Source organism: Chiloscyllium plagiosum, chromosome 5, assembly GCF_004010195.1.
Source record: "Chiloscyllium plagiosum isolate BGI_BamShark_2017 chromosome 5, ASM401019v2, whole genome shotgun sequence".
NCBI classification, from domain to species: Eukaryota; Metazoa; Chordata; class Chondrichthyes; order Orectolobiformes; family Hemiscylliidae; genus Chiloscyllium; species Chiloscyllium plagiosum.
In genome coordinates this window covers 20,199,738-20,219,298 of record NC_057714.1, presented here as the reverse complement: position 1 = coordinate 20,219,298, position 19,561 = coordinate 20,199,738, and the positions used below count along the sequence as shown (strand labels likewise).

General features: G+C 42.1%; 1 protein-coding gene across 3 annotated transcripts in view; it reads left to right on the top strand.

Moving 5' to 3' along the window:
- Positions 1–19,561, top strand: part of myo10 (myosin X) — a 330,909-nt gene that overhangs the window by 307,889 nt on the left and 3,459 nt on the right. For all 3 annotated transcript variants that reach the window (XM_043689679.1, XM_043689681.1, XM_043689680.1), the window contains 3 exons: positions 532–649; positions 15,313–15,768; positions 17,036–17,227. In XM_043689679.1, coding sequence (XP_043545614.1) covers positions 532–649; positions 15,313–15,768; positions 17,036–17,227 — 766 coding nt within the window. The remainder of the gene's footprint in view (positions 1–531; positions 650–15,312; positions 15,769–17,035; positions 17,228–19,561) is intronic.

The following is a 19,561-nucleotide window of genomic DNA, read 5'->3' as shown; positions in this document are numbered from 1 at the left end:
CTGTCCTACCTGTCCATCTCCCTTCCCACCTATCTGTTCCACCCTCCACTTAACCTATCACCATCACCTATACCTTCATCTACCTATCGCATTGCCAGATGCCTTTCCCCCACCATCCCCATGCCCCTCTCATTTATCTCTCAGCATCCCCCATGCCCACATTCCTGATGAAGGCCTAATGCTCGAAATATCAACTGTTCTGCTCCAGTATGCTGCCTGACTGGCTGTGCTTTTCCAGCACCACACTTTTTGACTCTGGTCATAACTTTTGACCACTCTGTTCTCCCAAAATGTCAACAATTTGGTTCGTTGGCTGATTATAATATACCAGAAGTACTGCATGCTATTCCTCAGCAATGCAAATTAAGTAACCTCACACCAGCCCCAGAAACTTAGCACTTTGATATGACCTATGGAATCGCAATTAACCTTGGAGCAGTTTTGATATTGTTCAATATATTAGCTCCTTTGAACAGTATTTGTTTTCTGATAGACTGCTGAATAATTGCGGTTGCCTTGTTTTGTTCTCAGAGCCACTGCTACTTCTGAAGATGATACCTTATGGAAGCTCTACTTCAAACTCTATTGTTTCTTTGACACTGATAATGTACCAAAAGATAGTGTGGAATTTGCCTTCATGTTTGAACAGGTTTGTCCAAAGAAATACTTCAACTAATTAATAGAAAAGCAATGACTTATTTGGAAATTTCATTATTGCGATATAAAGCGACTCCAAGACTATGTAACATTATTTATTCTACTTACTAATTGCTTAATAATTAAGTATTGACAATACTTGTGGGTCCACATGAATCATCATAAAGATTGTGGATCCGATTTGCCAAGTTTCCTTGGATCCCATGCGTTCTCACCTTCGCTATCAGTCTCCCATGCGGGATCTTATCAAAAGCCTTGCTGAAGTCCAAGTAGACCCCATCAAAAGTATTGCTCTGATCTGCACACTTCTTTGAAAAATTAAATCAAGTTGGTCAGACCCCTCCTTAACAAAACCACGCTGACTGTCCATGATTAATTTCTGCCTGTCCAAATGCATATTAACTCTATCCCTCAGAATTGCTTCCAGTCAGACCGGCCAAGCCCACTCCATGTCATTGATCCCTCTACCAAGGGGAAGAGATTCTTCCTGTCTATGCCCCTCATAATTTTATACATCTCAATCATGTCCCCCCTTGATCTCTTCTGCCCTAAGGACAACAACTTCAGTCTATCCAATCTCTCTTCATATCTGAAACTCTCCAGCACAAGCAACATCCTGGTCAATCTCCCTTTCACCCTCTTCAGTGCATATGTGGGAAAAATGCAGTGGATATGATTGGAATAAACACTATTAATTTGTTAAATTAAATTTCATTTTGCAGAATGAGATGCAATCAAAGTGGTCATAGCTGTCTGGTTCCAATCTTCTAATTTTATTCATATGCATTGGAAACACGGTACCTGTGATTTCATAGTCTGTTTGTTTACAGTGATTTAGTGCACATCATATTCTGCTCAATATAACCCAACTTTGCCAGAACTGAAGCTGCCTTTCCAATTATATAATTGGAAGATGCAAAATCACAGGTTCATGACTGCTTAACTGTGGCAAATGACAGACACGGTATTTTCCGGGGGAATTTGGACAGAGTAAAGAACTGTTTTGTTTTCCTCTCTTTTTGGGTGCTTTCTTCAACTGCTAGAGACGATGAACTGATGATTGAGGTCAAGTGGTAACAAAGAGGATAAATTATGGCTGACAGATGAAGAAAAGTGAGAGGATAGCAGCTGCAGGAGCCTTGAGGGTGGTGTGGGTGTGACGGAAGTTACAGCTCCCAGAGCAGCAGCTCAGGTGCTGAGAATACTGTTCCTAGCATGCAGGGAATGAGTGTCTCTCCAGGTACCCTTTAAAAATGGTGCCCAGCCATTCAACCCTAGTTGATTAAATCAGTGCTAATTGATTAAATGAGGATTAAAGTTTGTTCAATGTCTTGTCAACACTACAACTCGCCTGATTAATATTCCATCGAACCTTGGAAAGGATAGACCTCAGAAGGGACTACTTGGCCTATCTTGACCTTGCCAGCCCAAAGACACACTCATGTCCTTTCTAACCCCATCTAACCCCATCTTCCTGCACATGGTCTATTGCCCTGCAGCTTACAGATTTAAGATACAGGTGCAGGGACTACTCAGAAGGGTTTAGAGTCTCTGGCTCACTACCAACTCAGGCAGGGAATTCCAGACACCACCACCCTCTCCGTTAAAAAGAAATCTTTCCTCATGTCCCCTTAAATCCTTCTGCCACTTAGCTTAAATCTATAGACCCTAGTTCTTGAACTCTCTGCCAAGAGAAACGGGTTCCTCCTGTCCACTGATGTGTATTTTATCTCTCCCCCTCACCATTTCGTACAGATCAATCATATCACCTCTTAGTCTTCTCTGTTCCAAGGAAAACAATCCCAACTTCTCCAATCTCTCCTCATACCTGCAATTCTCCAACCCTGGCAACTAGAAAGTAAATCTTCCCTGCACTCTCTCCAGAGTGATTAAATGCTTCCTGTAATGTAATGACCAGATCTGCACACCATAATCTAGTTGTAGCCTTGCCAGTCTTAGACAGTTTCATCATTCTATCCCTACTTCTGTATTCTATGCCTGTGCCAGTAAAGTAGAGCATTCCATATGTTTTCTTTATGACCTTATCTCCCTGTAGTGGTAACCTTAGGGATCTGTGCACTTGCATGCAAAGATCTCTCACTTCATCTGCCCCTTTCAGTGTATTCCCTTTTGCTGTTTGACTTCCCTCACACTTATCAAAGTTGAACTCTATTTGTAATTTTCCTTGCCACTCCACCAACACATAGAGGCATAGAGATGTACAGCATGGAAACAGACCCTTCAGTCCAACCCATCCATGCCACCCAGATATCCCAACCCAATCTAGTCCCACCTGCCAGTACCCGACCCATATACCTCCAAACGCTTCCCATTCATATACCCATCCAAATGCCTTTTAAATGTTTCAATTGTACCAGCCTCCACCACTTCCTCTGGTAGCTCATTCCATACACATACCATCCTCTGCATGAAAAAGTTGCCCCTTAGGTCTCTTTTATATCTTTCCCCTCTCACCCTGAACCTATGCCCTCTAGTTCTGGACTCCCTGACCCCAGGGAAAAGACTTTGACGATTTATCCTATCCATGCCCCTCATAATTTTGTAAACCTCTAAAAGGTCACCCCTCAGCCTCCGATGCTCCAGGGAAAACAGCCCCAGTTTTTTCAGCCTCTCCCTATAGCTCAAATCCTCCAACCCTGGAAACATCCTTGTAAATCTTTTCTGAACCCTTTCAAGTTTCACAACATCTTTCCGATAGGAAGGAGACCAGAATTGCATGCAATATTCCAACAGTGGCCTAACCAATGTCCTGTACAGCCACAACATGACCTCCCAACTCCTGTACTCAATACTCTGACCAATAAAGGAAAGCATACCAAACACCGCCTTCACTATCCTATCTACCTGCGACTCCACTTTCAAGGAACAATGAACCTGCACTCCAAGGTCTCTTTGTTCAGCAACACTCCCTAGGACCTTACCATTAAGTGTATAAGTCCTGCTAAGATTTGCTTTCCCAAAATGCAGCAGCTAGCATTTATCTGAATTAAACTCCATCTGCCACTTCTCAGCCCATTGGCCCATCTGGTCCAGATCCCGTTGTAATCTGATCCTGTTGTACTCTTCGCTGTCCACCACACCTCCAATTTTGGTGTCATCTGCAAACTTACTAACTGTACCTCTTATGCCCGCATCCAACTCATTTATGTAAATGACAAAAAGTAGAGGCACCAATCCTTGTAGCACTCCACTGGTCACAGGCCTCTGGTCTGAAAAACAGCCCTCCACCACCACCCTTTGTCATCTACCTTCGAGCCAGTTCTGTATCCAAATAGCTAGTTCTCCCTGTATTCCATGAGATCTAACCTTGCTAATCAGTCTCCCATGGGGAACCTTGTCGAACGTCTTACTGAAGTCCATATACTGCCCTGCCGTCATCAATCATCTTTGTTATTTCTTCAAAAAACTCAATCAAGTTTGTGAGACATGATTTCCCACGCATGTTGACTATCCCGAATCAGTCCTTTCCTTTCCAAATACATGTACATCCTGTCCCTCTGGATTCTCTCCAACAACTTGCCCACTACCGAGGTCAGGCTCACCGGTCTATAGTTCCCTGGCTTGTCTTTACCACCCTTCTTAAACAGTGGTACCACGTTTGCCAACCTCCAGTCTTCCGGCACCTCACCTGTGACTATCGATGATACAAATATCTCAGCAAGAGGCCCAGCAATCACTTCTCTAGCTTCCCGCAGAGTTCTCGAGTACACCTGATCAGGTCCTGGGGATTTATACATGTATTTGGAGCTTTAATGTTTACAGCTATCCTCTGGATAATCCATGACATAGCCGACTTCTGTGCTGTCTGCACATTTCCCATGTTAAAATCTAAATCGTTAATGTATAAAACAAAAGGCAGGGGTCGGGAATGCCAATAGAAGCAGCTTTGCATTCACAAAGATGGCCATTGACCATCGCCCTTTGTTTCCTGTTACTAACCCGACTTTGGATCCGATTCGACACATTACCCTTTGACTTTTACTTTTTTGACCAGTCTGCCATGTGGGACCTTGTCAAATGCCTTAGTTAAAGCCCATGTAGCAACACCCACATTGAATTCTTTGAAGAAGCAACAAACGGGATAGATTAGATTTGAAACATGACCTCCCTTCAACAAAGCCACGCTGACTATTCCTGATTAGTCATGCTTTTTTAAGTGACAGTTTATCCAATCTCTCAGGATTGATTTTAACAATTTGCCCACTGCCAAAGACTAACTGGCCTGTAATTGTTTGGCATTTCCTTTGTCACCTTTTAAAACTACATTGTTTGCAGTCCTTCAGTCCTCTGGCACTTCACCTGTGTCTCATGAAGATTGGAAAATAATCCTCAGAGCAGCTGCTAATTGCTCCTGGAGTTATTTCAACATGTGAGGGAACAATCCATCTGGCGACATCCACTTTCTAGGATTCCAACTCCTCCAACACTTCCTTTCTCGTTATGATTATTTTGTCCAATGTTTCACACTGCTCCTCTTGGATTACCATATCCATATCATCCCTTTCCTTTGTGAATACGGAGACAAAAAATATTCATTCAAAATTCTTCCCGTACCCTCTGCATCTTCACGCAAGTTCCCTCTATCTGATAGGTTCCACTTTTTTCTTAACTATTCTTTTGATCTTTATAGACTGGTAAAACATCTTTGGGTTTCCCCTTTATTTTGCTTGCTAACATATATTTGTGCTGTTTCCTTGATTTTGTTTTTTTTACTTGATCCGTGTATTTTCTATACTCCTGTAGGCGATCTGTGGTGTTGAGTTTTTTACGGCAATCATAAGCTTGCTTTTTCTTTTTAATATTTCCTGTATTTTTCTAGAAGACCATGGGAGCCTAGATTTTGCAATGCCATTCTTATTATTAGAGGGGACATGTCAGCCTTCTGCCTGTCACTGATTTACCACTGATCTGTCCTTTTAGTAGTCTTGACCAGTCCACCTCTGCCAAATCACTTCTCATTTTTGTAAACTTTGCCCCATGTCCCCTCCCACCCCAGTTAAAAACTTTTACTCCTGATTTGTCCTCTGTACTCTTCCATAATAATACAAAATTATGGTTACTATCCCTAATATGGTCACCGACTTGCTCATCTTCTTTTCTCAAAACTAAGTTCAGAGTTGCCTGTCTCATTAGGCTTGTCACGTGTTGTTTAAAAGAAATTCCTGGATGCTCTGCATGAACATTTCACCCTCAATGCACTGTTTGAAATGCAGTTTGTATTAGAATAGTTAAAATCTCCCTACTATTGTTGCCATATTGTTTCTAAAGGCAGAAATTTGTCTGCATGAATGTTTTTTCTATTTCCCTATCACCATTTAGTGTAATGCAACAGTGTCAAAAAGTGTGGTGCTGGAAAAGCACAGCAGGTCAGGCAGCATCCGAGGAGCAGGAGAGTCGACGTTCAGGCATAAACTCTTCATCAGGAATGCCCGAAACATTGACTCTCCTGCTCCTCGGATGCTGCCTGACCTGCTGTGCTTTTCCAGTGCCACACATTTTGAGGCTGATCTCCACCATCTGCAGTCCTCACTTTCTCCTAATCCTACAGTGTGACTGTCCCTTTATTATTCCTAAACTCAACCCCGAAAGCCTCATTTGTTAACCCATTCAGTATCTCATCCCTTAGAACATAGAACATAGAAGAATACAGCGCAGTACAGGCCCTTGGGCCCTCGATGTTGCGCCGATCCAAGCCCACCTAAACTACACTAACCCACTATCCTCCATATACCTATCCAATGCCCTCTTAAATGCCCATAAAGAGGGAGAGTCCACCACTGTTACTGGCAGGGCATTCCATGAACTAACGACTCGCTGAGTGAAGAACCTACCCCTAACATCAGTCCTATATCTACCCCCCCTTAATTTAAAGCTATGCCCCCTTGTAATACCCGACTCAATACGCGGGAAAAGGTTCATACTGTCGACCCTATCTAACCCCCTAATCATCTTGTAAAATCTTCTCACAACTGTAATTCATTCTTCAACCAATATTACTAATTCCTCCTTTTTTGACACTTACTCAATTTTGCCTGATAACTCTATATCTAGGGATATTGAGCTGCCAATTTTGCTGCTGCTTTAGCCGGGTTTCTGTTATAGTAATGATATCATGCTGCCGTTTGTTTATCTGTGTCTCTAGTTTGTCTACCTTTGTTTGTATTACTCCGAGCATTGAAGTATAAACAGCTCAATGCCATCAATTTCCTTTGCTAGCTGCTTCTTAAGCCTAGTTTCTCCTGTCTTTGAATCACAGACTATAGTACTAACTAATGCCCTACTTCCCGTTCCTGATTTGAATCAGACCTATTTAAGCCTATACTTTGATTCCCATCCCTGTTGTCCTAATTTAAAACCTCACCAGCAGAACTGGCAAAAGCCCCCGCAAGGGCATTTGTCCCAGATTTGCTCAGGTGCAACCTGTCAGGCTTGTACAGGTCCCATCTTTCCCCAAAAACAGTCCCAATGCTTCAAGAATCCAAACTCCTTCCTGGTACACCATTTCTCCAACCATGCATTTATCTGATCTGTCCTCTTATTCCTACTAGCACGTTGCTCTGGGTGTAATCCTGTGATTACTGCAGAAGGTGACATGGAAATTCAGTGGTTAGCACTTTTGCCTCACAGCGCCAGGTGACTCCAGCCTCAGGTGACTGTCTGTGTAGAGGTTGCACATTCTCTCCGTGTCTCTGGGTGCCCTGATTCCCTCCCGCAGTCCAAAAGTGTGTAGGTTAGGTGAATTGGCCATGCTAAATTATCCATAGTGTTCAGGGATGTGTAGGCTAGGTGCATTAGTCAAGGGAACCTTAGAGTAATACGGTAGAGAAATAGGTCTGAGTGGGTTTCTCTTCAGAGGGTCGGTGTGGACTTGTTGGACCAAGTGGTCAGTTTCCACACTGTAAGTATGCCCTCTTAATGTCTTATGTTCAGCTTTCAGAACCCATGTCATTGGTACCTATGTTTGCCATGACGACTCCCTCCTGCTCCAGAATGTTCTGCAGCCACTCTGCCCTCTTGTTGTCAGGGTCAGGGATGTCACAATGTATTGTCCTAGATTCACACCTGCAGCCACAGAAGTGCCTGTCTGTACTCCTTACTATTGAATACCCTCTTATTACAGCCCTGCCACTTATTGTCCTCCCCTTCTGTGCAGCAGAACTTGACTTTTGCTGTTTTTCCCCCCCGAGAGACCATCCCCTTCACTGTCCCGCATGTCTGCAATATTGTGCAAAATGGTGTGTCAATTTGAGAGGGGGACTCCTGTCTTTCCTTCCTGAGCCTTTTACTTGATCTGATGGTTACCCACTCCCTTTCTGCTTGTGTAATCCTTACCAATGGTGTAACCACTTCATTAAACATGTTATCCACAACACACTCAGCATTGCAGATTCTACATGGTGAGTGCAATTTATAGCTATAGCTCTGAAAATTGGTTAGCAGCTGATAGCTCATCTGACAGATATAGTAGTTGGGGCCACAGGAAGCATCCCTTATTTTGCACATTGGTCAAGAAGAGCACAGCACAAGTCTGATGTCTCCTGTCATGACTTCCCAAGATTAAGCTACCCCTTTGAAGACCACTTAGGTAAGCTAAAGCTTAATTAATTTCCTTTCATTTCGATCATTTAATTAATTGAAAGGCCCCAGTTTTATTAAAGTGAATACATATGCTTTAAAAACATTTGCCAATTGTTTTTTTATGTTTGGACTATGTCACTTTCTGCATTGCTGGGATAGAGACTAAGCACCGCACTCAGCCTTTAACAAAGGAATACTCTCAGTGCAGCGATTCAGCCTCTCTTCTGACCAAATTAGCCAACAAGGCTAGCCATCAGGAATATTCATCAACTAAACCAGAATAAGAAACTGACGGATTAAGAGACATTGGATGGTTACATGAATAGGGAGGGAATAAATGGATACAGACTGAATAAGGGCAGAAGTTTGCTTTTTAGTTTAATTGGGGCATGATGATGAGCACAGGTATGGAGGGCCAAAGAGCGTGTTCCTGTGCTGTACTTCTCTTTTGTTCTTTATCCTCTGAATGACCTCCAGGCACAAACATCACAGAGCACTCTGCATGGTCACAGGCCACACACACACTTCATGCATAGGGACATTGGCTTCTGAGATGTGCCACCCTCCAAGAACCCTGATGGTACATTTCCAATCCACAGACAAGATGCTTCTGTATTTCAATGCTGCACCAGCAACTATCATTCTAATGTGACAGCAAAGACATTGTGCTCTCAGGTGCATGGGTCGAGCCCCAGCCCATGGACTTGACCAGGCTGCATCTCTGCACTCTTGACTTGCTATGACTGTATAGCATTCACTCATTCTGAGCTTACCTGGATGCACACAGCATACCTACCTTTCGTTTTACTTGCTCTGTCATTTTATATTTTGACCCTCAGCGAGAGATAACATGCTTACAGCATTGCTGTATTGTCATGGCATTCAGCGCAGATACAAAGCCAGGCTTGTCAGTGTTGTCAGTAGGCCTCAGTCAAGTCAAGCCTTTACTTGGGTGTTCCCAGCACAGTGAGTCAAGGGCAGTCTTCCCTATCATTCCAGATCCTGCTAAGGGCAGTAGGTGTCAGGATCCTGCCCTCCAGACGTGAGAAGTGAAATGATGGACAACCCACCACCTGTTGAGGCTGTCATCTTCTCAGACTGGGAATGGCAGGCATTACAGGGAATTAAAATGGGCTGCGTAGTTATTACTGTTGGTGCAGGTGGAGAAGTGATCCAAGTGAGTGAGTAGGCAATACTGAGGGCATGCAAGGTTAATGGTATTAGGGGTGGGATTTGGGAGGATGAGTGTTGAAAATGTTCCCAGCAATAGTGAGTAGTAGGAAATAGTGGAAGATGGGCCGACTATCTGAGAGAGAATGGGTGTGAAGGGCCAGAGAGAAGATGATGATATTTGCACTTTTGGAGTGGGCAAGGCAAGCTACTACTAAACATTGCTGAGCATTCCTACTGATAGCTGAGAATACATTTTAAGCTGGGTGGCTTCAGACTGGGATGGAATGGTCTAGTGCTGTGGCCTCCAATACTACTACTGGGGAAGAGGAAATCCCACGTCACTCTATCCAGCAGGATCTCCAGGATCTTGCCTGAGTCAAATGCCAGCAGCCATGCATAGCAACTCTTTTGGTTTGGTGATGCTTGTCCAGATGCATGGCAAACATTTAAGTGTGATATGGGTGAAAGGGATGCCAGTGAATTTCAGGATATCCTGTCAGCATCAGGTGACAGGAACAGCGTGTGATATGGTGGGATGGAAATCAGATGTTGGAAATACCACATGGACCTGTAGTTACTTAATCAATAGAATACTATCCTTACAGTGTGGAAACAGACCCCTCAGCCCAACAAGTCCACACCAATCCTCTGAAGAGTAACCTACTCAGACCCATTCCCCTACCCTATTAATCTACATTTACCCCTGACTAATGCACCTAACTTGCACTTTCCTAAACACTATGGTCAATTTAGCATGGCCAATTCACCTTACCTGCATATCTTTGGACTGTGGAAGGAAACCCGAGTACCCGGAGGAACCCAATGCAAACGCGGGGAGAATGTGCAAACCCCACACGCACAGTCAGCCGAGGCTGAAATTGAACCCAGGTCCCTGGTGCTGTGAGACAACTGTGCTAACCACTGAGCTACCATTCCATGAGAGTTTTTCAATAAGATACACGTTAAGCTTAACGGCAAAAATCCCAACATGACTCTAATGCAACTTATTGTATTTACTGGAGCCGAATATACAGATGACACAAAAATAGGTGAAGAGGCAGGTTGTGAGACCGATACTAACCCATCAATATTATATGTAAATTGTAAGAGGCAAAAAGTCGGCAAATTGAGTATAATGTGAGAAAATATACAGTTGTTCATTTTGGAATGGAGAATAAAAGAACATTACTTCAATGAAGAAAAGCAGCAGAAAGCTGGAACTTGGGGATATTTGTACACAGAACACGGAAAAGTAGCATACAAGTGCAGTAGGTAAACAGGAGGAAATATTAAGCCTTATTTCAAGGTGGTTGAAGAATAAGTGTTGGGAAGAGACACTGCAGTTTTCCAGGTGCTGGTGGGGCCATATCTGGAGCATTGTGAGCAGTTTTGGTTCCTTATTTAAGCAAAGGCATAATGTTATTGGAGGCATTTCAGAGAAGGTTCACTAGGATGATCCAATGTATGGAAGAATTGTCTTATAAACAAAGGCTAAACAGGTTGGGATACTACTCAGTGGAATGTAGAAGAATGAGAGGTGATCTCATTGAGACATGCAGGATCCTTAAGCCTGACACGGTAAATGGTGAGAGGATGTTTTCCCTCATGAGAAAGTCTCAGACCAGGGAGTATCATCTCAGAACTAATGACTGTCAATTTAGGACTAGGATAAGGAGGAATTTATTTGAGGGTTGTGAGTCTTTGCAACTTCTTGCCACAGTGAGCTGTCAGGGGGAGGGTCCTTGGATCTATTTGAGGCTGAGATAGATTCTTGATCAGTGGGGGCGTTGATGATTGTGGGAAGAACGCAGGCAAGTAGAGTGTTGGATAAGCCATTGAATTGGGAAGCAGGCTTGAAGGGCTGAATGGTCACCACTTGTTCTTATTTATGATCTTTTGGTCAAACTTATCAAAAAGTTAAGATTCAGGCCATTAAAAACTGTTAAGAGTTTCTGTAAATATTTTGATGGTAAAAGAAAAACAAAGCAAAAGTAACCAAATAGTCATTGTGCGTCTGGGAACAATTAATGGAAAAAACAGCAATGGTGAAAGTGTTGAACAAATATGTTCACTGTAGAAGACATGGAAAGCTTCCCAAAGTTTCTTCTTAATCCAAAAGTGAATAAGTGATAGGAACTTAAGCTAATTGCTACACCATGGGAAAGGTGCTGAGATTGTTAGACTTTAGAGGCTAATTTGGTTTCCAGAAGTTTCATTCTTGAAGTTGCCACTGACTTCCCTGAGTGTGCATATTTGTCATGCATGCTCCATTTTCCAAATCAGGTGGTAAATGGCCAAATAGCTGTATTTAGTGAAGATTCACTGTGTTTTGTGAGCTGATAAGAAACCCCCAACCTGCTACTTAATTGTCAATTTTGTGAGTTGTGAGTGTTTTATTGGTCCTGGATCATTAATCAAATATGTCATCTGATTACTGTTTGATTATCTCAAGATTTGCATTCAGCTAGATTGCGGTGTCCTGATGATTTCCCGAAGTAAGCAGCCAATAACAGATTTGCAGAATGAACCAGTATCATTGCCAAATAATTCACACTGGTGTTCTGAACGCTCTTGAATAAACTGTCTGTATGTATGACACTCAAACAACTCTTGAGTAGTAGCTTCAGATTTCCATAAACTTTTGTTTAATGTGGTCCTCTACAGTCAAACTTGCAAACAGGAAGATATTCCTTAATTTATGACAACTAGTTCTTCAGATGGTAATATACAAATGTTCCATTGCTTTATGGTAATATACAAATGTTCTGCTTTTTAGATTGTGCAACAATAAGTGATCACAAATTTATAACCCTCTGTGAAAAGACTTCTCATTTCCATCTTAAGTAATCGTCATCATATTTTTAAACTATGTTCCCAATTCTTGTCTCTCAGAAGGTGAAATATCTTTTCAGCATCCATTATGTTCCGTCAGGATCAAAAAGTTCAATGAGATTTTGAAAGGGTTCAGAAAAGATTTACAAGGACGTTGCCAGGATTGGAGGAATTGAGCTACAGGGAGAGGGTAAATAGGCTAAGGCTGTTTTCCCTGAGGTGTCGGAGGCTAACGGGTGACCTTATATGGGTTTATAAAATCATGAGGGGCATGGATAGGATAAATAGACAAAGTCTTTTCCCTGGGGTGGGGAAATCCAGAACTAGAGGGTATAGGTATATGGTGAGAGAGGAAAGATATAAAAGAGACCTAAGGGGCAACTTTTTCACGCAGAGGATGGTACGTGTGTGGAATGAACTGCCAGAGGAAGTGGTGGAGACTAGTACAATTGCAACATTTAAGAGGCATCTGGATGGGTATATGAATAGGAAGGGTTTGGAGGGATTTGAGCCAGGTGCTGGCAGGTGGGACTAGATTGGGTTGGGATATCTGGTTGGCATGGACAAGTTGGACCGAAGGGTCTGTTTCCGTACTGTACATCTCTATGACTCTGAGATCACACTCAAACCTTTAAAACGTCAGTGAGCACAGGTTTCAGCATTTTCCAGATTTTCTTCATAAGGTAACTGTTTCGTTCCATGAATACAAAAGCAGACATGATGGGAAGGTGCGATGTTGGACTGGGATAGACAAATTCAGATGTCACACAACATCAGTTATAGTTCAACAGGTTTATTTGAAATCACAAGTTTTCAGAGCAAGGCAGATTGCGAGGGCGATATGAACAGTTTACAGAGCAATATTTGTAGGGTAACTAAATGATCAAAAAAAAACTTCTCTTATACTCCAAGCCCCTTGGAATAAGTGTCAATATTCATTAGAGTTTCTGATTACTTACTGTACGTGTGTGTTGGCTTTTTATGTTATGTGCACAAGTGGAGTATAATGTGAGAAAATGTGAAGCTCTTCATTTTTGAAAGAACAAGCGAACAGTATTGTTTGAATAGAGAAAAACTGTAAAAAGCTGCGACAGAAAGAGACTTGGGGGTTCTTGTGCACATAACATAAAAAGCCAGCACAAAAGAACAGCAGGTAATCTGAAACCCTAATGGAATATTGACACTTATTTCAAGTGGGGGGGGGGGTCAGAGTATAAGAATAGGGAAGTTTTTCTCCAGCTGTACAATGTGTTGATGAGAATACATCTGGAATACTCAAAGCAGTTTTGCTTTCCTTTTTGACGCAAGTTAGTTCAACAAAGGTTTACTAGCACGCTCCCTTGTATTGTCGGGTTTTTGGTTTGCAGTCAGTAATTTGCTGGATTTTAGGTGTTTTGAATCACCTCCAGATCCCTGGTTCTGACACTGGGACTTATTAAGAGAATGTGAAATAAAGAAGGCAGTAGACAGGTGTTTCAGGGCAAAAGAATCTCTGAGTTTATTAAACTACAAAAAAGATAAGCATAATACAAGAAATAAAAGGCAAATGCAATAGAACAGTGAAATTGCCAATTATGCAGAGGACAGTAATTGGATACACTATTAAATTGAATACAAGGTCTGCTGGTCATGGTTGTTCGCCATTGATTGCCCTGGGAAGGAACAGCCCTGTGTCGGTAGGTTATGGAATAGCCATTGGGATCCCTCTTCTGCAGATATCTGTGCCAGTAATATTTGGGGAGAATCATACTGGGATCTCTCTTCTGGAGTTGGCTATGGGGATTGCACTTGGGGCAATAGTGGTAGCTATCTGGGATCTTCCTCCTCGTAGTAGCTGCTAAGATAGCGCTCTCAAGTGAGATCAGGGCCTGCAATTATATTAATTGAGCTTTTAATTGTGTTACTGGTGTGGCCCTTTTGATGTAAATTGGCTTCCTGTTAGTTAAGAATGGGTGTGAACATATTTTGATTAAGTTGAATGTCCAGTATCTCTGTGTATGAATATTGATTAAGTTGAATGTCTTGGTATCAGTAGAGGCTCTGTAATGTCTGGGTTGACATAGCCCAAAGGGTGCAAGTTGTCAGTCTGAGTGTTAGGTCTCGTTCATTGCTCTTTTGTGTCGGGATGTGAATTAGACTTTTGGGCTCAACAATGGTTACAGGCAGCTGTCTCTGTATCTGTGTATTTTCACGGAATGTAGCCCAGCTGCCTTTTATTTTATTTCTAAAAGTTATTTGAAAAATCCAGGATTTTGGGCCAGTGTTTCTGAAAATGGGGATTCTTGCTCAATCCTACAGTGTGGAACGATTGTCTTATTAGCAAAGCTTAAACAAGTTGGCACTCTGCTCACTGGAGTTTAGTGGAATGAGAGGTGATCTCATTGAAACATATAGAATTCTTAAGGGGCTTGATAGGGTAAATATTGAGACGATGTTTCTCCTCATGGGAGCGTATAGGAGCAGAGAGCATCATCAGAATAAAGGGGTGCCAGGTTAAGACTGTGATGAGGAGGAATTTGTTCTTTGTGTTGAGAGCCTTTAGATCTCCTTGCTGCAGAGAACCTGTGTATATTTCCAACTGAGATAAATAGACTGTTGATCAATGGGGCAATTGATGGCTTCAGGGACAATGGAAGAAAATGGACGTGAGGAATGTTGGATGATCCTATTGAATGGTTGGAGGAACTGAATGACCTACTCCTGCTTCTATTTCCTATGGCCTGAGCAAACTCTTTCTGAATTCCTTCTGATCTAGTTGTGTCCTTCAAATGAAGAGACTGAAACTGAAGGCAGTACTGCAAATCTGTAGTCTCATCAACACCCTATACAACTGCAAGAAAAATCCTAATTTTATATTCCATTTCCCTTGTTGTAATAATTTCCCTTCATCTACTTCTCTGCACATTTTTGTGATTCATGTGCATTTTGATCCCTCTATGTTCTGCAATTTCTCTCAATTTTTTATGACTATTGGAGGTTATAGTTGATCAATTAACACACAATACAATTTTCTTTAAATTTTAATTTTCTTTTGTTTATTTTGACCATTAGGCTCATGAGGCTGTCATTCACGGTCACTATCCTGCCCCTGAAGAAACACTTCAATATTTTGCTGCCTTGCGATTTCAGTTTCTGCAGGGAGATTACACCCTACACGTCGCCATTCCAGAAATGGAAGAGGTGTTCCCAGTTGAGAGATTGAAGGTACGAATCACAAAATCAGCTAGGACCTTTGCTCCTTCTGCTGACCGAAATGACAAAAAGAGATCTAGCTTCTTTGAGGGAACGTTGAGGCGGAGCTTCCGAGGTGGTTCCGTCAGCAGGATGAAGTCTGAGGATCAGCAGATGATCGACATGTGGGTGAAGGAGGAGATTTCAGCAACCCGAACCAGTATTATTGACAAGTGGAAAAAGATGCAAGGAATGACCCAAGAACAGGTCATGATTAAGTACATGGCTCTGATCAATGAATGGCCTGGATATGGCTCAACTCTATTTGATGTGGAGGTAGGTGCAAGTATGATTTGTGAGTTCATTTATTGAGGTCCATGCAGCGGTTGCTTTAAATGTAACATGCCTTAAGTCAAATGCATGACACCATCTAAGTAATCATAGCTCCTCCAGAAAGCACATTTTAATTAAATTAACAACATTTAGCTGCTATTTGTTCCAGATTCTTCAGACCCAGCTAATGGTCATTTCAGCATGAAACAAGTCTGTTTTTTCTGAAAAAAAGCTTTTTCATTTTGCTACCCTTTGTGAAGCCCATCATTGTTTTCCTTTTATTTTTAATCATTTTTGGTTTGAACAATGAGTTGCAGTTGAGAATTAAGTTTTGAACAGAGGTTATTTCAGAAGAGAGAGCAAAAGACTGATGTTTGTTGTCAGGAACCAGCATGGAAAGGTAATGTCGGTTAATTACTGCTCTCAGAATACAGGAGCTGAGCTGACAGCAAGATGTCATTATGCTCAAGGATTGGCAGCTGGTTGGATGTTCAATTACTCAGTCAAGAGAGGATTGTGCTGGCCAGCAAACCGTAGAGAATGTTGGAAACAAGGGAGGAACTAAAGGAGCTAGCTTTAACTAGGTTTCTGGACAGTAGAGACAGTGCTGCTTTGGAAGCTGCATGACTAGATTGTTTGTTTTTGTTCTCACTGGCTATCTCCGGTTATTGACTTACTGAAAATCCTGAGTGAAGCACCCCAGTCTATAAAAACTCAGGAAAAGTGCAGAGGTCTTAGGAAGCTGTTTGCGTTGATCAGTAATTTTGGAATTCAACTAAGATGCAATCCTACAAGCCTGTTATTCAATCTGTTGGATTTCATAAACCCTTGGTATCCATTGTTGAAATGCTTATCAAACTGGGAACTTATGATTCTTTATCAGTTTATCCCTTAACTGTGTCTGTCTGTATGAATGGGAGGGTTGATCATTGGAGAGCTCAGATTGTAGATATTAATTAGATTGTCTTGTAGTTTATCAATGCTCTGTTAAAGTTAGAATATAAATATTAAATTATGAGCTTTTGTTTAAGTTAGGAACTTCCTTGTCAAAATGAGTTATTTGTGAAATTTTAAGGTACGTTGAATGTTGAATGTTTTCATTTCACTGTGTTGCGAATCCAGTGTTAGTGCATATAATTTGGTCAAGTTTCCTTTCCCTGTATTGTCAAACTTTTTCACACTTCAGTCACCTAACTCCAAAAATTCTTTTCCTTTCCTTAGTTTATGAAACAGACAGAACAGATTCAGCCTAATCTCTTTTTTTTTGCAGTGCAGAGAAGGTGGTTTCCCACAAGAGCTCTGGCTAGGAGTTTGTGCTGCATCAGTTTCTGTCTACAAACGCGGGGAGGCCAAACCACTGGAGATTTTCCCATATGAAAGTATCCAGTCATTTGGAGCCCCTCAGTCGACTGTGTATAAAATAGTGGTGGATGAAAGGGAATTGCTATTTGACACTACAGAGGTAAGCAAATCCTGGATTGTAAATGAATTAAATTGAATACTTATTATTGCATTTACAGATTATTGTTTAAAGACGTTTTGGTATTTTATTGAATTTTTAACATAGCATGACAGAAATAAAGTAAAAACAAGGCACTTGTAGTTCCAGAGTTTGTCAGATTCATCTGACGTTTGACCCAGAAGTGATTCAGGGGCATCCCTTTTCTTTTCCTTAGCTGCATTAGGAGATAGTGTGTTTCTTCGTTCGTTTAAACATAACAAATACATTGCTCATTGGTACAAAATAATAGATCAGTTATTATATTAAACTGAAGGTAATTAACAAAAATGAGGAATACGAAATATCCAGCAGAATTTCAGATCTTGGGAAAGTGGCACTTTGGTTTATATTGGTTCTGGAAAGAAAGGCCTAAGTGTACAGTTGAATTAAATAGCTGTACCACATAGATTCCCAGTCTCAGCTGAGATGTTGGCCTCTGGCAGCATCTGAGGAGCAGGAAAATCGACGTTTCGGGCAAAAGCCCTTCATCAGGAATACAGGCAGAGAGCCTGAAGCGTGGCATCCTTGCAAGAGGACTCCCCCGCTCACCTATTGTACTCTATGCTACTTTCTCCCCACCCCCACCCTCCTCTCATTTATCTCTCCACCCTTCAGGCTCTCTGCCTGCATTCCTGATGAAGGGCTTTTGCCCGAAACGTCGATTTTACTGCTCCTCGGATGCTGTCTGAAGTGCTGTGCTTTTCCAGCACCAATAATCCAGAATCCATGCTGAATTTTCTGTAGTGACCAGCATTATGTAGGTTAGCTGGGTTAGTCATGCGAAATGCAGGATAGGCAAAGAGGATGGATCTGGGTGGGATGCTCTTCAGAGAGTCGATGGGGGCTTGATGGGCCAAATGGCTTGCTTCCACACTGTAGGGATTCTTTGAAATGGCCCAGCAATAGCTGCAAAGTCTCATATGGACTGCAACAATTCAAGAAGGCAGCTCACCACCACTCTTTCAAGGGCAATTAGGAGTGGGCAGTAAATGCTGGCCAGCCAGCATTGCCCATGTTCCAGGAGTGAATTTTTTCAAAAAAAAGTCACAATTGCTCAAGAGGCGAATAATAACATCTCTGGAGAAGTTGATAAGAAATTATTCACAGTTTACCAGTATTGTCCTTGCTTAGAGTGGTTTTGAGGCATGGTGGTAATGTCCCTGTGTCTGAGCAAGGAGACCTGGGTGTTTATCTCACCGGCTTCAGAGGTGTGTAATAACATCTCCATACAGGTTGTTGAACAATCAATATCCACAGTACTGTTGAAGGTTGTTGTGGCACGGTTGTAGAGTCCCTAGTTCTGAGCCAGGAGGCTGGAGTTCAAGTCCCACCTGCTCCAGTGGTACATTATAACATATCTGAACGGGTTAATTAAAACATATCTCCACAGCACTGTAAAGCAATCTTATGGTGTCGTTGTAATATTCCAAAACCTGAGCCAGGAGGCCTTGATGTGTCATAACATCCATGAACAGGTTGATTTAAAAAATATCTGCATGATGTTGGGCTCTTGTAGTGCAGTGTTTCTACTTCTGAGCTAGAAAGCCTTGGTTGAAGTCCAATTTGCTCTTGAGATGTCAGAACACTTGTAGGTGCAAATATAATGGGCAGTTTACCAGCCCAAGCCTGAATGTTCAGCATCTGAGGAGTCACAAATGGTGCTGAGCATTGTGCAATCTTCAGTAGCATTCCCATCTTCTGATGCTAAGAAGCTCATTAATGAAATAGCTCCAGATAGATGGGCTGAGATTACTACCCTGAAGAATACTTGCAATGATGTTCTAGAACTAAGTTGTTTGACTTCAAACAAGAGTCCAGTGAATGATGGGTTTTCTCCCAGAATCCTATTGATTGCAAATTTGCCAGGAGTCCTTAAGGCTCCATTTGGTCAAATGCTATTTTGATGTTATAGGCAGTCACTCTTACTTCACCTGTTGAGCTCATCTCTTCTGTCCAAGTTTGGACCGAGGCATAAGAGCAGGAGCTGAGTGGCTCTGGTGGAATTCAAACTGAGCATTACTAAGCAGGTTGTTGCTGAGTAAGTGCTGTTTGATAGTATTGACAGTTCAAAGTTTGTGAGAAAATTTGTAGCTCAGGTGCTCGTTGTTGTGGTTCTGTTCGCCGAGCTAGGAATTTGTGTTGCAGACATTTCGTCCCATCTACGCCACACTCACAGGAATCAGATTCACTAGAGAGGAAGAAAAGGACAACCAACTCCCATTCCGAGACATGATGGTACAGAGAACACTGAACGGAGAATTCACCACAAAGGTATACAGGAAAACCACACACACA